The 15,463-nt window shown below is 41.7% G+C and overlaps 1 protein-coding gene across 4 annotated transcripts in view; it reads left to right on the forward strand.

Annotated features, from left to right (window-relative positions):
- PHF3 (PHD finger protein 3) overlaps positions 1 to 15,463 on the forward strand; it is a 588,626-nt gene that overhangs the window by 238,458 nt on the left and 334,705 nt on the right. For all 4 annotated transcript variants that reach the window (XM_053710410.1, XM_053710412.1, XM_053710411.1 and 1 more), the window contains exon 7: positions 6,662 to 6,845. In XM_053710410.1, the coding sequence (XP_053566385.1) occupies positions 6,662 to 6,845 (184 nt within the window). The remainder of the gene's footprint in view (positions 1 to 6,661; positions 6,846 to 15,463) is intronic.

Raw genomic sequence — 15,463 nt, forward strand, 5'->3', positions numbered from 1 at the left:
TGATTCTCCTTATTTGATTTTTCATTCGGATAAGGTAGTCCTGCGTACTAAACCTGGGTTCTTACCTAAGGTAGTTACTAACAGGAATATCAATCAAGAGATTGTTGTTCCTTCTTTATGCCCAAATCCTTCTTCAAAGAAGGAACGTCTACTGCACAACCTGGATGTAGTCCGGGCTCTAAAATTTTACTTGCAGGCAACTAAGGAATTCCGACAAACGTCTTCTCTGTTTGTCATTTACTCTGGGCAGAGGAGAGGTCAAAAAGCTTCCGCTACCTCTCTTTCTTTTTGGCTTCGTAGCATAATTCGTTTAGCTTATGAGACTGCTGGACAGCAGCCCCCTGAAAGAATTACAGCTCATTCTACTAGAGCTGTGGCTTCCACTTGGGCCTTCAAGAATGAGGCCTCTGTTGAACAGATTTGCAAGGCTGCAACTTGGTCTTCGCTTCATACTTTTTCCAAATTTTACAAATTTGACACCTTTGCTTCATCGGAGGCTATTTTTGGGAGAAAGGTTCTTCAGGCAGTGGTTCCTTCTGTATAAAGAGTCTGCCTATCCCTCCCGTCATCCGTGTACTTTTGCTTTGGTATTGGTATCCCAGAAGTAATGATGACCCGTGGACTGATCACACTTAACAGAAGAAAACATAATTTATGCTTACCTGATAAATTCCTTTCTTCTGTAGTGTGATCAGTCCACGGCCCGCCCTGTTTTTAAGGCAGGTAAATATTTTTTAATTTATACTCCAGTCACCACTTCACCCTTGGCTTTTCCTTTCTCGTTGGTCCTTGGTCGAATGACTGGGAGTGACGTAGAGGGGAGGAGCTATATGCAGCTCTGCTGGGTGAATCCTCTTGCACTTCCTGTAGGGGAGCAGTTAATATCCCAGAAGTAATGATGACCCGTGGACTGATCACACTACAGAAGAAAGGAATTTATCAGGTAAGCATAAATTATGTTTTTTTTTTCATTCTTGGTCAGGGTGTTGTCCTTCCTTCCCTGTTTTCTGGTAGGGGGGAGTTGATCCGCACTGTTTTCAGAGTTTTTTCTCTCCCAGGAAGGTTCTGGTAGAATTTTCTAACTACCTTGTTGTCTAGTTTTTGAAGACTGGACGCTTAGTTGGACCGTCTATCAGATGGAAGCCTGCGGCTTTCGACTGGGGCGTTAACGGATATTCCTATCTGTTTTGTCTGTTCTACTCCCGTTTTTTTTTTTACCCTCGGGTGTTCAGTTTCTTAGTGCTGGATAGCGCTCTGTGGTAAGGTAGAGGATTCTACTTTTTATCCTTCTAGGACTTCAGTTCTGGTTAGGGCTTTACATTGGTTCCTTGGGATCCATGTAGGAGGTGGTCTGGAATTTTCCTTCCGATGCTCTCCTCTGTCGGTAGAGTATTTTCTACACAGCTTTGTCCTATTACAGCCTTGTAGTCCGCTCTTTTTGTGTTATGCTAGGGGCCTCTTCCTTTGTTTGCCCTTGCTTTTTGGACTTCCTTATCTGCTTCTCCTTTCAGAAGTGGTGGGGAATTATGGTGTTCCCCTTCCCATTGGTCTTGGTGAGGTTTTCCTTGGTGGGCTTAGAGTCAGCGGGACTTTTGTCTCCTCAGAGGCTTTTGTGCTCAGTTGAGTCTAGTGATCTGAGTGGTCTCTAGTAAGGATCTTTATGGTTCTGATGGGCAGTTACTTGGTCCTCTTACTTTTTTGGTCCCTTCTTCGTCTGACGCAGTTTTTTTATCTGGAGTTTGGGTTCTAGCAGGCTGTGGTGCCCTCAGAATGGGCAGCCTTTTTTTGTTCCCACCCGTTTTGCATTCAGTGTCCTCTATACCTTGGGTATTGATTTCCCAAAAGTAATGAATGCAGCTGTGGACTCTCCCCGTTTAAAAAGAAAAACTTAAATTATGCTTACCTGATAATTTTCTTTTCTTCTGACGGGGAGAGTCCACAGCTCCCCGTCCGTGTTTTTTTTCATGGGACGGCCTTAATTTTTTGTTCTTCTTTCACCTTTTTTTAACCCTGATATTTCTCCTACTGTTCCTTTTTCCCTTGGCAGAATGACTGTGGGATGAGGGAAGTGGGGGAGGTATTTGGATGTGGTGTCTTTGCCTCCTCCTGGTGGCCAGGTTCTGTATTTCCAAAAAGTAATAAATGCAGCTGTGGACACTCCCCGTCAGAAGAAAGGAAAATTATCAGGTATGCATAATTTAAGTTTTCATGATAATACTTTGACTTTTAAAAGTATACATTTTTACATTCAATCTCATTAATTTCGAGAGATTTCTGCACTATGGGGCATGTAGAATGGAAGTGGACAAATTTATGTCCTAAATGCCCTCAAGATGTTAGTTTTTAATTCATAATATGTTTCTATGAATAAACATAGGGTTGTGTATTGGTTTCCCGTATGTTACAGGGACTTCCCCTGTTTTTTTAAAAAAAAAAAGATGTTCCCTGTTGCTGATTCCATTTGGGACTCATGGCGTACTGTACCTAAGGCAGAGGGAGCTATCTCTACTCCCGCTAAAAGAACTACCATTCCTATAGAGGATAGTTGTTCTTTTAAGGATCCAATAGATAAAAAGCTGGAGGCTTACAGTGGCAACCTGCGGCAAGTATTGCCACAGTTGCGGGAGCAGCATCCTATTGGTGCGATGCCCTATCTGATCTGATATCAGAAAAGACTACGGTAGAGGAGATCCAAGATAGCGTCAAAGCTTTTAACCTGGTCTATTTCTTTATCTGCAATGCCAACATGCAGGTAATTAGACTAGGAGCTAGATTTCTAGCTTCACTGTTCTAGTTTGCAGAGCTTTGTGGTTAAAAATCTTGGTCAGCTGATATATTTTACCTTATAAGGGTAAGACTCTCTTTGGTCCTGGTGTGGCGGAAATAATTTCTGATATTTGGGTGGAAAAGGGATCTTTCCTACCTCAGGACAAGAAAGATTTACCTAATGGTCGTCAGAATTCTAATTTTTGTTGTTTTCACAACTTTAAAGATCAAGAAGTCTTCTTCCTCCTCTTCCAAACCAGAGCAATCCAGGACCTCTTGGAAGTCCAGTCAGCCTTGGAATAGGGAGAAGCAAAACAGGAAGTCTTTCACTGATTCTAAATCAGCATGAAGGGTCCGCCCCCGATCCATACTTGGTTCAAGTGGGGGGCAGACTTTCTCTTTTCAGCAGGCTTGGGTACGCGATGTCCCAGATCCATGGGCTGTGGACATAGTATCCCAGGATTACAAAATAGGGTTCAAGTCTTGCCCTCCAAGGGGCAGATTTTTCCTGTCAAGTCTATCCTCAAACCAGGTAAAGAGGGAGGCCTTCTTATATTACGTAGAAGGACATATCCTCCCTGGGAGTTATCGTATCAGTCCCTCTAGAGCAGTGTTTTTCAACCAGTGGGAGGCAGACAGAATTTTCACTCTGGGGAGTGGTCTCTCCATCCGGAAGTGTTCTCTCAGATAACCCTCAAGTGGGGGGTTCCAGAGTTGCATCTGATGGCGTCCCGCCAAATGCCAAGGTTCCAAAGCAGGGTTCAAGGTCAAGAGATCCTCATACCTTTCTGATAGATGCTCTACGATTCCTTGGATAATCTCTCTGGCATATCTTTTTCCTCCGTTTGCATTCTTTCCATGAGTTATTGCTTGTATCAAACTGGAGAGAGCATCAGTAATCCTAATAGCTCCTGTATGGCCTTACAGGATTTGTTTCACAGATCTAGTAAGGATGTCATCTCTACCTCCTTGGAGGTTACCTCTGAGGAAGGACCTTCTAATTCAGGGTCCTTTCCTCCATCCAAGCCTGGATTCTCTGAAGCTGACTGCTTGGAGATTGATCGCCTAGTTCTGTCTAGGCGTGGTTTTTCTGAAACGGTCTTTGATACTATGCTTCAGGCTCGCAATCCTGTTACTCGCAAGATTTACCATAAGGTATGGCGTAAATATCTTTATTGGTGTGTATCTCTGGATTTCTCCGGGAGCCGGGTGAGGATTCCCCGGATTTTGTATTTTCTTCAGGATGGCCTGGAAAAGGGTTTGTCGGTCAGTACTCGTAACAGTCAGAAGGCCACTTCTACTACTCTTTCTCTTTGGTTGAGAAGTTTGATTCGTTTGGCTTATGAGACTGCTGGACAGCAGCCTCCTGAGAGAATTACGGCTCATTCCACTAGGGCTGTCTCCTCTTCTTGGGCTTTCAAAAATGAAACTTCTGTGGAACAGATTTACAAGGTGGCAACATGATCCTCTTTGCTTACAAATTTGATTATTTTGCCGAGGTGTCTTTTGGGAGAAAGGTTCTTCAAGCGGTGGTGCCTTCTGTTTAGGTCCTCCTGCCTTGGTCTCCCTCCCTGTTCATTCCGTGTCCTCTAGCTTGGGTATTGATTCCCACTAGTAATTAGAATGAGGTTGTGGACTCTCCATGTCATAGAAAAGAACAAAATTTATGCTTACCTGATAAATTTCTTTCTTTTCGGTCATGGAGAGTACCCGACCTCACCCTCTTTTTAATTATAATTTGGCAGTTTTTTTAAGTAAACCTCTTCACCTTTGTGTTTCTTCTTTTTCCATTTTCCATCGGCTGAATGACTGGGGGTTATGGGTAAGGGAAGTTATACTTAAATGGATAGTAAACCACAACATTTTCTTTTATGATTCAGATAGAACATACAATTTTAAACAAATTTGCAATTTACTTCTATTATCAAATTTGCTTTATTCTCTTGTTATCCATTGCTGAAGGGACAGCATTGCACTACTGGCAGCTAGCTGAACACATCTAGTTATCCAATCACAAGAGACAAATGTGTGCAGGCACCAATTAGCAGCAGCTCCCACTAGTGTATGATATGTGCGTATTCATTTTTTAACAAGGGTTAGAATCCCTTGTTAATAAATGAATACGCACATATACACTATTGGGAGAACGAAGCACATTTGAAAATAGCAGTGAATTTAAAAGTGTCTTAAAATTACATGCTCTATGTCAGTGTTTTTCAACCAGTGTGCCGTGGCACACTAATGTGCCGTGAGAGATCCTCAGGTGTGCCGCGGCAGACTGACAGTGCGGGGGTGTCCCTCTTTCAAATTTTGAAATATTGGGAGGTATGTGACAGGCTCATCAGGTATCATTTACAACCATGACATTGACATTCATTCACAGACAATCATTACGATTGTTTGTGAATGAATGTCAATATGTCATGTATAGTTTGTAGGAGGCATGGCATGACAGCACAGTACAGTGTCAGTGTGTGAATATATATATATATATATATATATATATATATATATCCTGTATTAGGCTACAATGTGTGATTTTGTAAAATTTTGGGATGGTGGTGTGCCACAGGATTTTTTAATGTAAAAAAGTGTGCCACTGAAAAAAAAAAAGGTTGCAAATCACTGCTCTATGTGAGTCATGCAAGTTTAATTTTGACTTTCCTATCCCTTTAACAGCTTTTCTGGGGTGCTCTTTGCCTCCTCCTGCTGGCCAGGAGTTGAATATCCCACTAGTAATTGGAATGACGTTGTGGACTCTCCATGTCCGGAAAGAAAGAAATTTATCAGGTAAGCATAAATTTTGTTATCGCTTATAACATTTCAAAATATTGCAGTGGACTTTCTGAATTTGCAAATTATATGCATGATGTTTAACAACTTCAGTCTAAAGCGGTCAGATTAGTTAAGAGAAGTATGTTCTTTATGCTGGATGCTGGCACTTTTAAAGACCAAATAGAGTGCAAGATGGTGTTAATTTCAGTCATATTTTACTATTGCAAGGCGTTAATCCTTTTTTTGTGTGTATTAAAGCTACAAACTGGTGGCTGTAATGTATCATGTGTCCTAGTCTTTCTCTTCACTATATTAAAATATTATAAACTAGGGATATGCCTTTGGGTGATTTGTGCTACACCGAATGCCGAATATTGCCACCGTCGGTGGCATTCAACTCTTTTTAGAGCTGTATTTCTTTTTGTGAAAGTGCAACACACGGCCCGAAAAGAGCAGATAACTGCTGCCGGTTGCCATAGTCGTCATTCGATATAACACAAATTACCCGAATGCACATCCCTATTATAAACATTTATTTACATTATATTCAAATATTAATATCTTAGCATTCTATGCAATATTAGCAGTTAGAATATTGTTTTAATTAATATTTGACTTTAAAGGGATGTAAAACCCAAAATGTGTTATTTATTATTCAGATAGAGAATACAGTTTTAAACAACATTCCAACTTACTTATATTATCTAATTTGCTTCATTCTTTAGATATCCTTTGTTGAAGAAATAAAAATGCACATGGGTGAGCCAATCAAACGAGGCATCTATATGCAGCCAACAATCAGCGGCCACTGAGCCTATTTAGATATGCTTTTCAACAAATAATATCAAGAGAATGAAGCTAATTAGATAATAGAAGTCAATTGGAAAGTTGTTAAAAATTATATGCTCTTTCTAAATCATGAAAAAAATGGGTTTCATGTCCCTTTAATTTTCCTTTCTCTGGAGGAATAATCAGAAAAATATTTGCGTTGGTTGGTATGCTTTGCAGATTTTAACAGGTTTGTTTAAATTATAATTGTAACATGTCTTCTCATTCAGATACAACTGTTTTAAATATCATTGCAAATGAACAAACTAAATGTTTTGACTTTTTGTTGTAGGACTCAGGGGATGGGAGACATGAACCAGAAAACAAAGATTCAGAAATAAAAAAGCATACTGTGTCTCACAGAAAAAACATGCAGTATGGTACAGAATCCCACAGACTTCCTGATGAGAAGCATGAAAAGGCTTTGAAAGGTTCTTCAGTTGTACCATTTCATGAAGAAAAGACTACTAAATCTAGTAATGTTGTTTTTTTGGATTACATGGATTACATTACATGCAGGCTAATATATATGTATTCACTGTTGTGTGTGATAGTGGGTAAATAACAAAAATGCTATTTCAAATGCACGTTATTATAAAACTTAAAGGGACATGAAACCCAAAAAAATTCTTTCATGATTCAGATAGAGAATAAAATTTTAAACAACTTTCCAATTTACTTCTATTATTTAATTTGCTTCATTCTCTTGTTATTCTTTGCTAAAAGTTTTATCTATGAAAGCTCAGGAGCAGCAGAGAATCTAGGTTCTAACTGCTGATTGGTCGCTGCATATATATATCGATTGTCATTGGCTCACCCATGTGTTTAGTTAGAAGGCAGTAGTGCATTGCTGCTTCTTCAACAAATGATACCAAGAGAATAAAACAAATTAAATAATAGAAGTAAATTAAAAAGTTGTTTAAAATTGTATTCTCTATCTGAATCATGAAACAATTTTTTGGGGGTTCATGTCCCTTTAAGGCTACCCACAAAGATGAGGATCCAGTTGGACATAGTTATGGAGTGATGCAAGTTTTTCATTGTATATAGGTAGAAAATAGTCTAAGAAAATTAGGAACCAGGCTTAAAAACTGCTCCTTTTAGAATTTCTTTATCACTGCACTATACTTAAATAATGTTATTTACGATGAAGTTGAAATAAATACATTTCTCTTATAAGGTGTATCCAGTCCACGGATCATCCATTACTTGTGGGATATTCTCCTTCCCAACAGGAAGCTGCAAGAGGATCACCCACAGCAGAGCTGTCTATATAGCTCCTCCCCTAACTGCCACTACCAGTCATTCTCTTGCAGCTCTCGACAACATAGGAAGTAGCTAGAGAGATGTGGGGAATTTATGTAGTTTATCTTCAATCAAAAGTTTATTATTTCTCTTACAAGGTGTATCCAGTCCACGGATTCATCCTTACTTGTGGGATATTCTCATTCCCTACAGGAAGTGGCAAAGAGAGCACACAGCAAAGCTGTCCATATAGCTCCCCCTCAGGCTCCGCCCCCCCAGTCATTCTCTTTGCCGCTCTAACAAGTAGCATCTCCACGGGAGGGTAAAGTGAATGTGGTGTTAGATTTGTAGTTTTTTATATCTTCAATCAAAAGTTTGTTATTTTTAAATAGTGCCGGTTTGTACTATTTACTCTCTAGCAGAAAGTGAAGAAGAATTCTGCTGAGAGGAAAATGATTTTAGCATGTTGTAACTAAAATCCACTGCTGTTCACACACAGGACTGAGGAGTACAGGAAAACTTCAGTTGGGGGGAACAGTTTGCAGGCTTAACTGCTACAAGGTATGTTCAGTCATCTTTTTCTAGTCAAGACTTAGTAATGCTAGAAGACTGACAAGATTCCCCATGTGGGGAAGGTAAGCCATATTCTGAGACTCAGTATAGAAGGAAGGCTTAATTAACAGGGCTGAAAGACTGGTGGACATTTTTAAAGGGCAATCAATTATTTTATAGAGAAAATATGATGATTGTACAAGTTTTTAACACTTTTGGAGTGTTTTTTGGGGTTTTATTCCACATGGCAAAATTTTAGACACCTATAGAGGGTTTGCAAGGCCCCACAACTCCGGATTGGAGAGGGAGGGGGCCTAATTTTCGCGCCTCAGTTGCGCAGTTCATATAGCAGACAGCTTAATGCAGCTTCACGTGGAGGGTTCAAAGATTACTGGAGGCTTATTTCTCCAACATTGGTGTGTCCGGTCCACGGCGTCATCCTTACTTGTGGGAATATCTCTTCCCCAACAGGAAATGGCAAAGAGTCCCAGCAAAGCTGGCCATATAGTCCCTCCTAGGCTCCGCCCACCCCAGTCATTCTCTTTGTCGTTGCACAGGCAACATCTCCACGGAGATGGTTAAGAGTATGTGGTGTTTAGTTGTAGTTTTTTTATTCTACTATCAAGAGTTTGTTATTTTAAAATAGTGCTGGTATGTACTATTTACTCTGAAACAGAAAAAGATGAAGAATTCTGTTTGTGAGAGGAAGATGATTTTAGCAGACAGTAACTAAAATCGTTTGCTGTTTCCACATAGGACTGTTGAGATGAAGTAACTTCAGTTGGGGGAAACAGTTAGCAGACTTTTCTGCTTAAGGTATGACTAGCCATATTTCTAACAAGACTGTGTAATGCTGGAAGGCTGTCATTTCCCCTCATGGGGACCGGTAAGCCATTTTCTTAGTCTCAAACAGAATAAAGGGCTTAATATGGGCTATAAAACTGGTAGACACTTTTATGGGCAAAATCGATTGCTTTATTTGGGCATTTTATACATGTTTATGCTGGTAATTCACACTTATAAACTTGGGGAACGTTTTTTTACGTCAGGCACTGTGTTAGACACCTTTTCCAGTCAGGAAGGGCCTTCCCAGTTGTAGGCTGAGCCTCATTTTCGCGCCATTACTGAGCAGTTACTTTTGAGAGCAAGACATGCAGATGCATGTGTGAGGATCTGAAAGTAGTTGGAAAAGTTCCTAGAAGGCTTCATTTTGTATCGTATTCCCCCCTGGGTTTGGTAAAGTCGCAGCAAAGGCTGTAGCTGGGACTGTAGAGGGGTTAAAACTGTAACCGGCTCCGGTTTCGTTATTTTAAGGGTTAAAGCTCTGAAAATTGGTGTGCAATACTTTGAATGCTTTAAGACACTGTGGTGAAAATTTGGTAAATTTTGAACAATTCCTTCATATTTTTTCACATATTCAGTAATAAAGTGTGCTCTGTTTAAAATTTAAAGAGACAGTAACGGTTTTGTTTTAAAACGGTTTTTGTGCTTTATTGACAAGTTTAAGCCTGTTAACATGTCTGTACCTTCAGATAAGCTATGTTCTATATGTATGAAAGTCAATGTGTCTCCCCCTTCAAAATTGCGTGATAATTGTGCCATAGCGTCCAAACAAAGTAAGGACAGTACTGCCACAGATAATGAAGTTGCCCAAGATGATTCATCAGATGAAGGGAGTAGACATGGTTCTACATCATCTCCTTCTGTGTCTATACCAGTTTTGCCCACGCAGGAGGCCCCTAGTACTTCTAGCGCGCCAATGCTTATTACTATGCAACAATTGACGGCAGTAATGAATAACTCCATAGCAAATATTTTATCCAAAATGCCCGCATATCAGAGAAAGCGCGATTGCTCTGTTTTAAACACTGAAGAGCAAGAGGGCACTGATGATAATTGCTCTGTCATACCCTCACACCAATCTGAAGGGGCCATGAGGGAGGTTTTGTCAGATGGGGAAATTTCAGATTCAGGAAAAATTTCTCAACAGGCTGAACCTGATGTTGTGACATTTAAATTTAAATTAGAGCATCTCCGCGCACTGCTTAAGGAGGTGTTATCTACTCTGGATGATTGTGACAACCTGGTCATTCCAGAAAAATTATGCAAGATGGACAAGTTCCTAGAGGTTCTGGTGCACCCAGACGCTTTTCCTATACCCAAGCGGGTGGCGGACATAGTGAATAAGGAGTGGGAGAAGCCCGGCATACCTTTTGTCCCCCCCTCCTATATTTAAGAAATTATTTCCTATGGTCGACCCCAGAAAGGACTTATGGCAGACAGTCCCTAAGGTCGAGGGGGCAGTTTCTACTCTAAACAAGCGCACTACTATTCCTATCGAGGATAATTGTGCTTTCAAAGATCCTATGGATAAAAAATTGGAGGGTTTGCTTAAAAAGATTTTTGTACAGCAAGGTTACCTTCTGCAACCCATTTCGTGCATTGTTCCTGTCACTACAGCAGCGTGGTTCTGGTTCGAGCAACTAGAAAAGTCGCTCAGTAGAGAGACTCCATATGAGGAGGTTATGGACAGAGTTCAACTTAAGTTGGCTAATTCTTTTATTTTAGATGCCGCTTTGCAATTAGCTAGATTAGCGGCGAAAAATTCAGGGTTTGCAATTGTGGCACGCAGAGCGCTTTGGCTAAAGTCTTGGTCAGCGGATGTATCATCCAAGACAAAATTGCTTAATATCCCCTTCAAGGGTAAAACTCTCTTTGGGCCAGAATTGAAAGAGATTATCTCAGACATCACTGGGGGAAAGGGCCACGCCCTCCCACAAGATAGGCCTTTCAAAGCCAAGAATAAGTCTAATTTTCGTTCCTTTCGTAATTTCAGGAACGGACCGGCCTCTAATTCTGCATCCTCTAAGCAAGAGGGTAATGCTTCACAGACCAAACCAGCCTGGAAACCGATGCAAGGCTGGAACAAGGGTAAGCAGGCCAAGAAACCTGCTGCTGCTAACAAAACAGCATGAAGGAGTAGCCCCCGATCCGGGACCGGATCTAGTGGGGGGCAGACTCTCTCTCTTTGCTCAGGCTTGGGCAAGAGATGTTCAGGATCCCTGGACGCTAGAAATAGTTTCTCAGGGTTATCTTCTGGAATTCAAGGAACTACCCCCAAGGGGAAGGTTTCACATATCTCACTTATCCTCAAACCAAATAAAGAGACAGGCATTCTTACATTGTGTAGAACACCTGTTAAAGATGGGAGTGATACACCCAGTTCCAATGGCGGAACAAGGAATGGGATTTTACTCAAATCTGTTCGTAGTTCCCAAAAAAGTGGGAACCTTCAGACCAATTCTGGATTTAAAAATCCTAAACAAATTTCTCAGAGTACCATCGTTCAAAATGGAAACCATTCGAACGATTCTACCTACAATCCAGGAAGGTCAATTTATGACTACCGTGGATCTAAAGGATGCATACCTACATATTCCTATCCACAAAGAACATCATCAGTTCCTAAGGTTCGCCTTTCTGGACAAACATTACCAGTTTGTGGCCCTCCCATTCGGGTTAGCCACTGCTCCAAGGATTTTCACAAAGGTACTCGGGTCCCTTCTAGCGGTTCTAAGACCGAGGGGCATTGCAGTAGTACCATACTTGGACGACATTCTAATACAAGCGTCGTCCCTTTCAAAGGCAAAGGCTCATACAGACATCGTTCTGGCCTTTCTCAGATCTCACGGATGGAAGGTGAACATAGAAAAAAGGTTCTCTGTCTCCGTCGACAAGAGTTCCCTTCTTGGGAACAATAATAGATTCTTTAGAAATGAAGATTTTTCTGACAGATGTCAGAAAGTCAAAACTTCTAAGCGCTTGTCAAGTTCTTCATTCAGTTCCACGTCCTTGCATGGAAGTTGTAGGGTTGATGGTTGCAGCAATGGACATAGTTCCTTTTGCGCGAATTCATCTAAGACCATTACAACTGTGCATGCTGAAACAGTGGAATGGGGACTATACAGACTTGTCTCCAGTGATTCAAGTAGATCAGAAGACCAGAGATTCACTCAGTTGGTGGCTAACCCTGGACCACCTATCCCAGGGAATGAGCTTCCGCAGACCAGAGTGGGTCATCGTCATGACCGACGCCAGTCTAGTGGGCTGGGGCGCGGTCTGGGAATCCCTGAAAGCTCAGGGACTATGGTCTCGGGAAGAGTCTGTTCTCCCGATAAACATTCTGGAACTAAGAGCGATATTCAATGCTCTCAGGGCTTGGCCTCAGCTAGCAAAGGCCAGATTCATAAGATTCCAATCAGACAACATGACGACTGTTGCTTATATCAATCATCAGGGGGGAACAAGGAGTTCCCTGGCGATGAAAGAAGTGACCAAAATAATACAATGGGCGGAGGATCACTCCTGTCACCTATCTGCGATCCACATCCCAGGAGTGGAAAACTGGGAGGCGGATTATCTGAGTCGTCAGACTTTCCATCCGGGGGAGTGGGAACTCCACCCGGAGATATTTGCCCAGTTGACCCAATTATGGGGCATTCCAGACATGGATCTGATGGCGTCTCGTCAGAACTTCAAGGTTTCTTGCTACGGGTCCAGATCCAGGGATCCCAAGGCGACTCTAGTGGATGCACTAGTAGCGCCTTGGACCTTCAACCTAGCTTATGTGTTTCCACCGTTTCCTCTCATTCCCAGGCTGGTAGCCAGGATCAAGCAGGAGAGGGCCTCGGTGATCTTGATAGCTCCTGCGTGGCCACGCAGGACTTGGTATGCAGACCTGGTGAATATGTCATCGGCTCCACCATGGAAGCTACCTTTGAGACAGGACCTTCTTGTACAGGGTCCATTTGAACATCCAAATCTGGTCTCCCTCCAGCTGACGGCTTGGAGATTGAACGCTTGATTCTATCAAAGCGTGGATTTTCAGATTCTGTGATAGATACTCTGGTTCAAGCCAGAAAACCGGTAACTAGAAAAATTTACCATAAAATATGGAAAAGATATATCTGCTGGTGTGAATCCAAGGGATTCCCATGGAATAAGATAAAGATTCCTAAGATCCTTTCCTTTCTACAAGAAGGTTTGGATAAAGGATTATCTGCGAGTTCTCTAAAGGGACAGATTTCTGCCTTATCTGTCTTACTACACAAACGACTGGCAGCTGTGCCAGATGTTCAAGCTTTTGTTCAGGCTCTGGTTAGGATCAAGCCTGTTTACAGACCTTTGACTCCTCCCTGGAGTTTAAATCTAGTTCTTTCAGTTCTTCAAGGGGTTCCGTTTGAACCTTTACATTCCATAGATATTAAGTTGTTATCTTGGAAAGTTTTGTTTTTGGTTGCTATTTCTTCTGCTAGAAGAGTCTCTGAGTTATCTGCTCTGCAGTGTACTCCGCCCTATCTGGTGTTCCATTCAGATAAGGTTGTTTTGCGTACTAAGCCTGGTTTTCTTCCAAAGGTTGTTTCCAACAAAAATATTTACCAGGAGATAGTTGTACCTTTTTTGTGTCCGAATCCAGTTTCAAAGAAGGAACGTTTGCTACACAATTTAGATGTAGTCCGTGCTCTAAAATTCTACTTAGAAGCTACAAAAGAGTTCAGACAAACATCTTCTCTGTTTGTCGTCTATTCTGGTAAAAGGAGAGGTCAAAAAGCAACTTCTACCTCTCTTTCCTTTTGGCTTAAAAGCATCATCAGATTGGCTTATGAGACTGCCGGACGGCAGCCTCCTGAAAGAATCACAGCTCACTCCACTAGGGCTGTGGCTTCCACATGGGCCTTCAAGAACGAGGCTTCTGTTGATCAGATATGTAAGGCAGCGACTTGGTCTTCACTGCACACTTTTGCCAAATTTTACAAATTTGATACTTTTGCTTCTTCGGAGGCTATTTTTGGGAGAAAGGTTTTGCAAGCCGTGGTGCCTTCCGTTTAGGTAACCTGATTTGCTCCCTCCCTTCGTCCGTGTCCTAAAGCTTTGGTATTGGTTCCCACAAGTAAGGATGACACCGTGGACCGGACACACCAATGTTGGAGAAAACAGAATTTATGCTTACCTGATAAATTACTTTCTCCAACGGTGTGTCCGGTCCAAGGCCCGCCCTGGTTTTTTAATCAGGTTTGATGAATTATTTTCTCTAACTACAGTCACCACGGCACCCTATGGTTTCTCTTATTTTTTCCTCCTGTCCGTCGGTCGAATAACTAGGGTGGGCGGAGCCTAGGAGAGACTATATGGCCAGCTTTGCTGGGACTCTTTGCCATTTCCTGTTGGGGAAGAGATATTCCCACAAGTAAGGATGACGCCGTGGACCGGACACACCGTTGGAGAAAGTAATTTATCAGGTAAGCATAAATTCTGTTTTCTATCAAATTAATCCCCAGGGGCAAGGTAGGGCCACAGTAGATTGCTGTGGCATGGTGCTGTAGTTTGCTATCCGGTTGTTAACTTTAGGTTGCTCCAGTTCATGGCATTAAGGTGTTAATTGACTTGAAAATTTCTGTGCAATCATACCAAAGCATTAAGATAGTGTGGTAAAAATTTCAGAAAGATTGGATCATTTTTGGTGATTTAGTAAAAAAGTGTGCGCTTTTTATTATTTAAAGGCACAGTACCGTTTTTTTTCAAATTGTATTTTTCAGTATTTGAATGCTGTCTAAGTCTGTTTAACATGTCTGAGCCTACAGATTTTGCTCCATGTGATTAGTAGCCATGGTGGAACCCCCTTTACATTTGTGTTTTAAGTGTGCTAATGTGTCTAAGCATTTTAATGATCACGATGTTTCACTTATAAATGTATCCCAAGATGATTCTTTAACAGAAGGTAATGAGGATAGTCCTCCTTCCTCTCCCCATGTGTCCACACCAGTTACGCCCACGCAAGCGATGCCTAGTACCTCTAGCGCATTGGCCCCTATTACATTATAACAATTAGCAGCAGTCATGGATAATTCCCTTGCGGCATTTTTATCCAAACTGCCAGTTTTTCCAAAAAAGCGTGATAGCTCGGTTTTAAGAACAGAGTATGAGCAATCAGAAGCTTTGGAGGATTTATCTGTGGTACCCTCACAACACTCTGAAGTGTCGGTGAGGGATGGGCTGTCTGAGGGAGAAATTTCTGACACTGGAAAAGTTTCTCAGCGGGCAGATTCAGATTCCTTAGCGTTTAAATTTAAGCTGGAACACCTCCGCATGCTGCTTAAGGAGGTATTAGCTACGCTGGATGATTGCGACCCCATGGTGGTCCCAGAGAAATTGTGTAAAATGGACAAATATCTAGAGGTCCCTGTATACACTGATGCGTTTCCAATCCCTAAGAGGGTGGCGGATATTGTGGATAGGG

Source organism: Bombina bombina, chromosome 4 (assembly GCF_027579735.1).
Source record: "Bombina bombina isolate aBomBom1 chromosome 4, aBomBom1.pri, whole genome shotgun sequence".
Taxonomy (NCBI): Eukaryota; Metazoa; Chordata; class Amphibia; order Anura; family Bombinatoridae; genus Bombina; species Bombina bombina.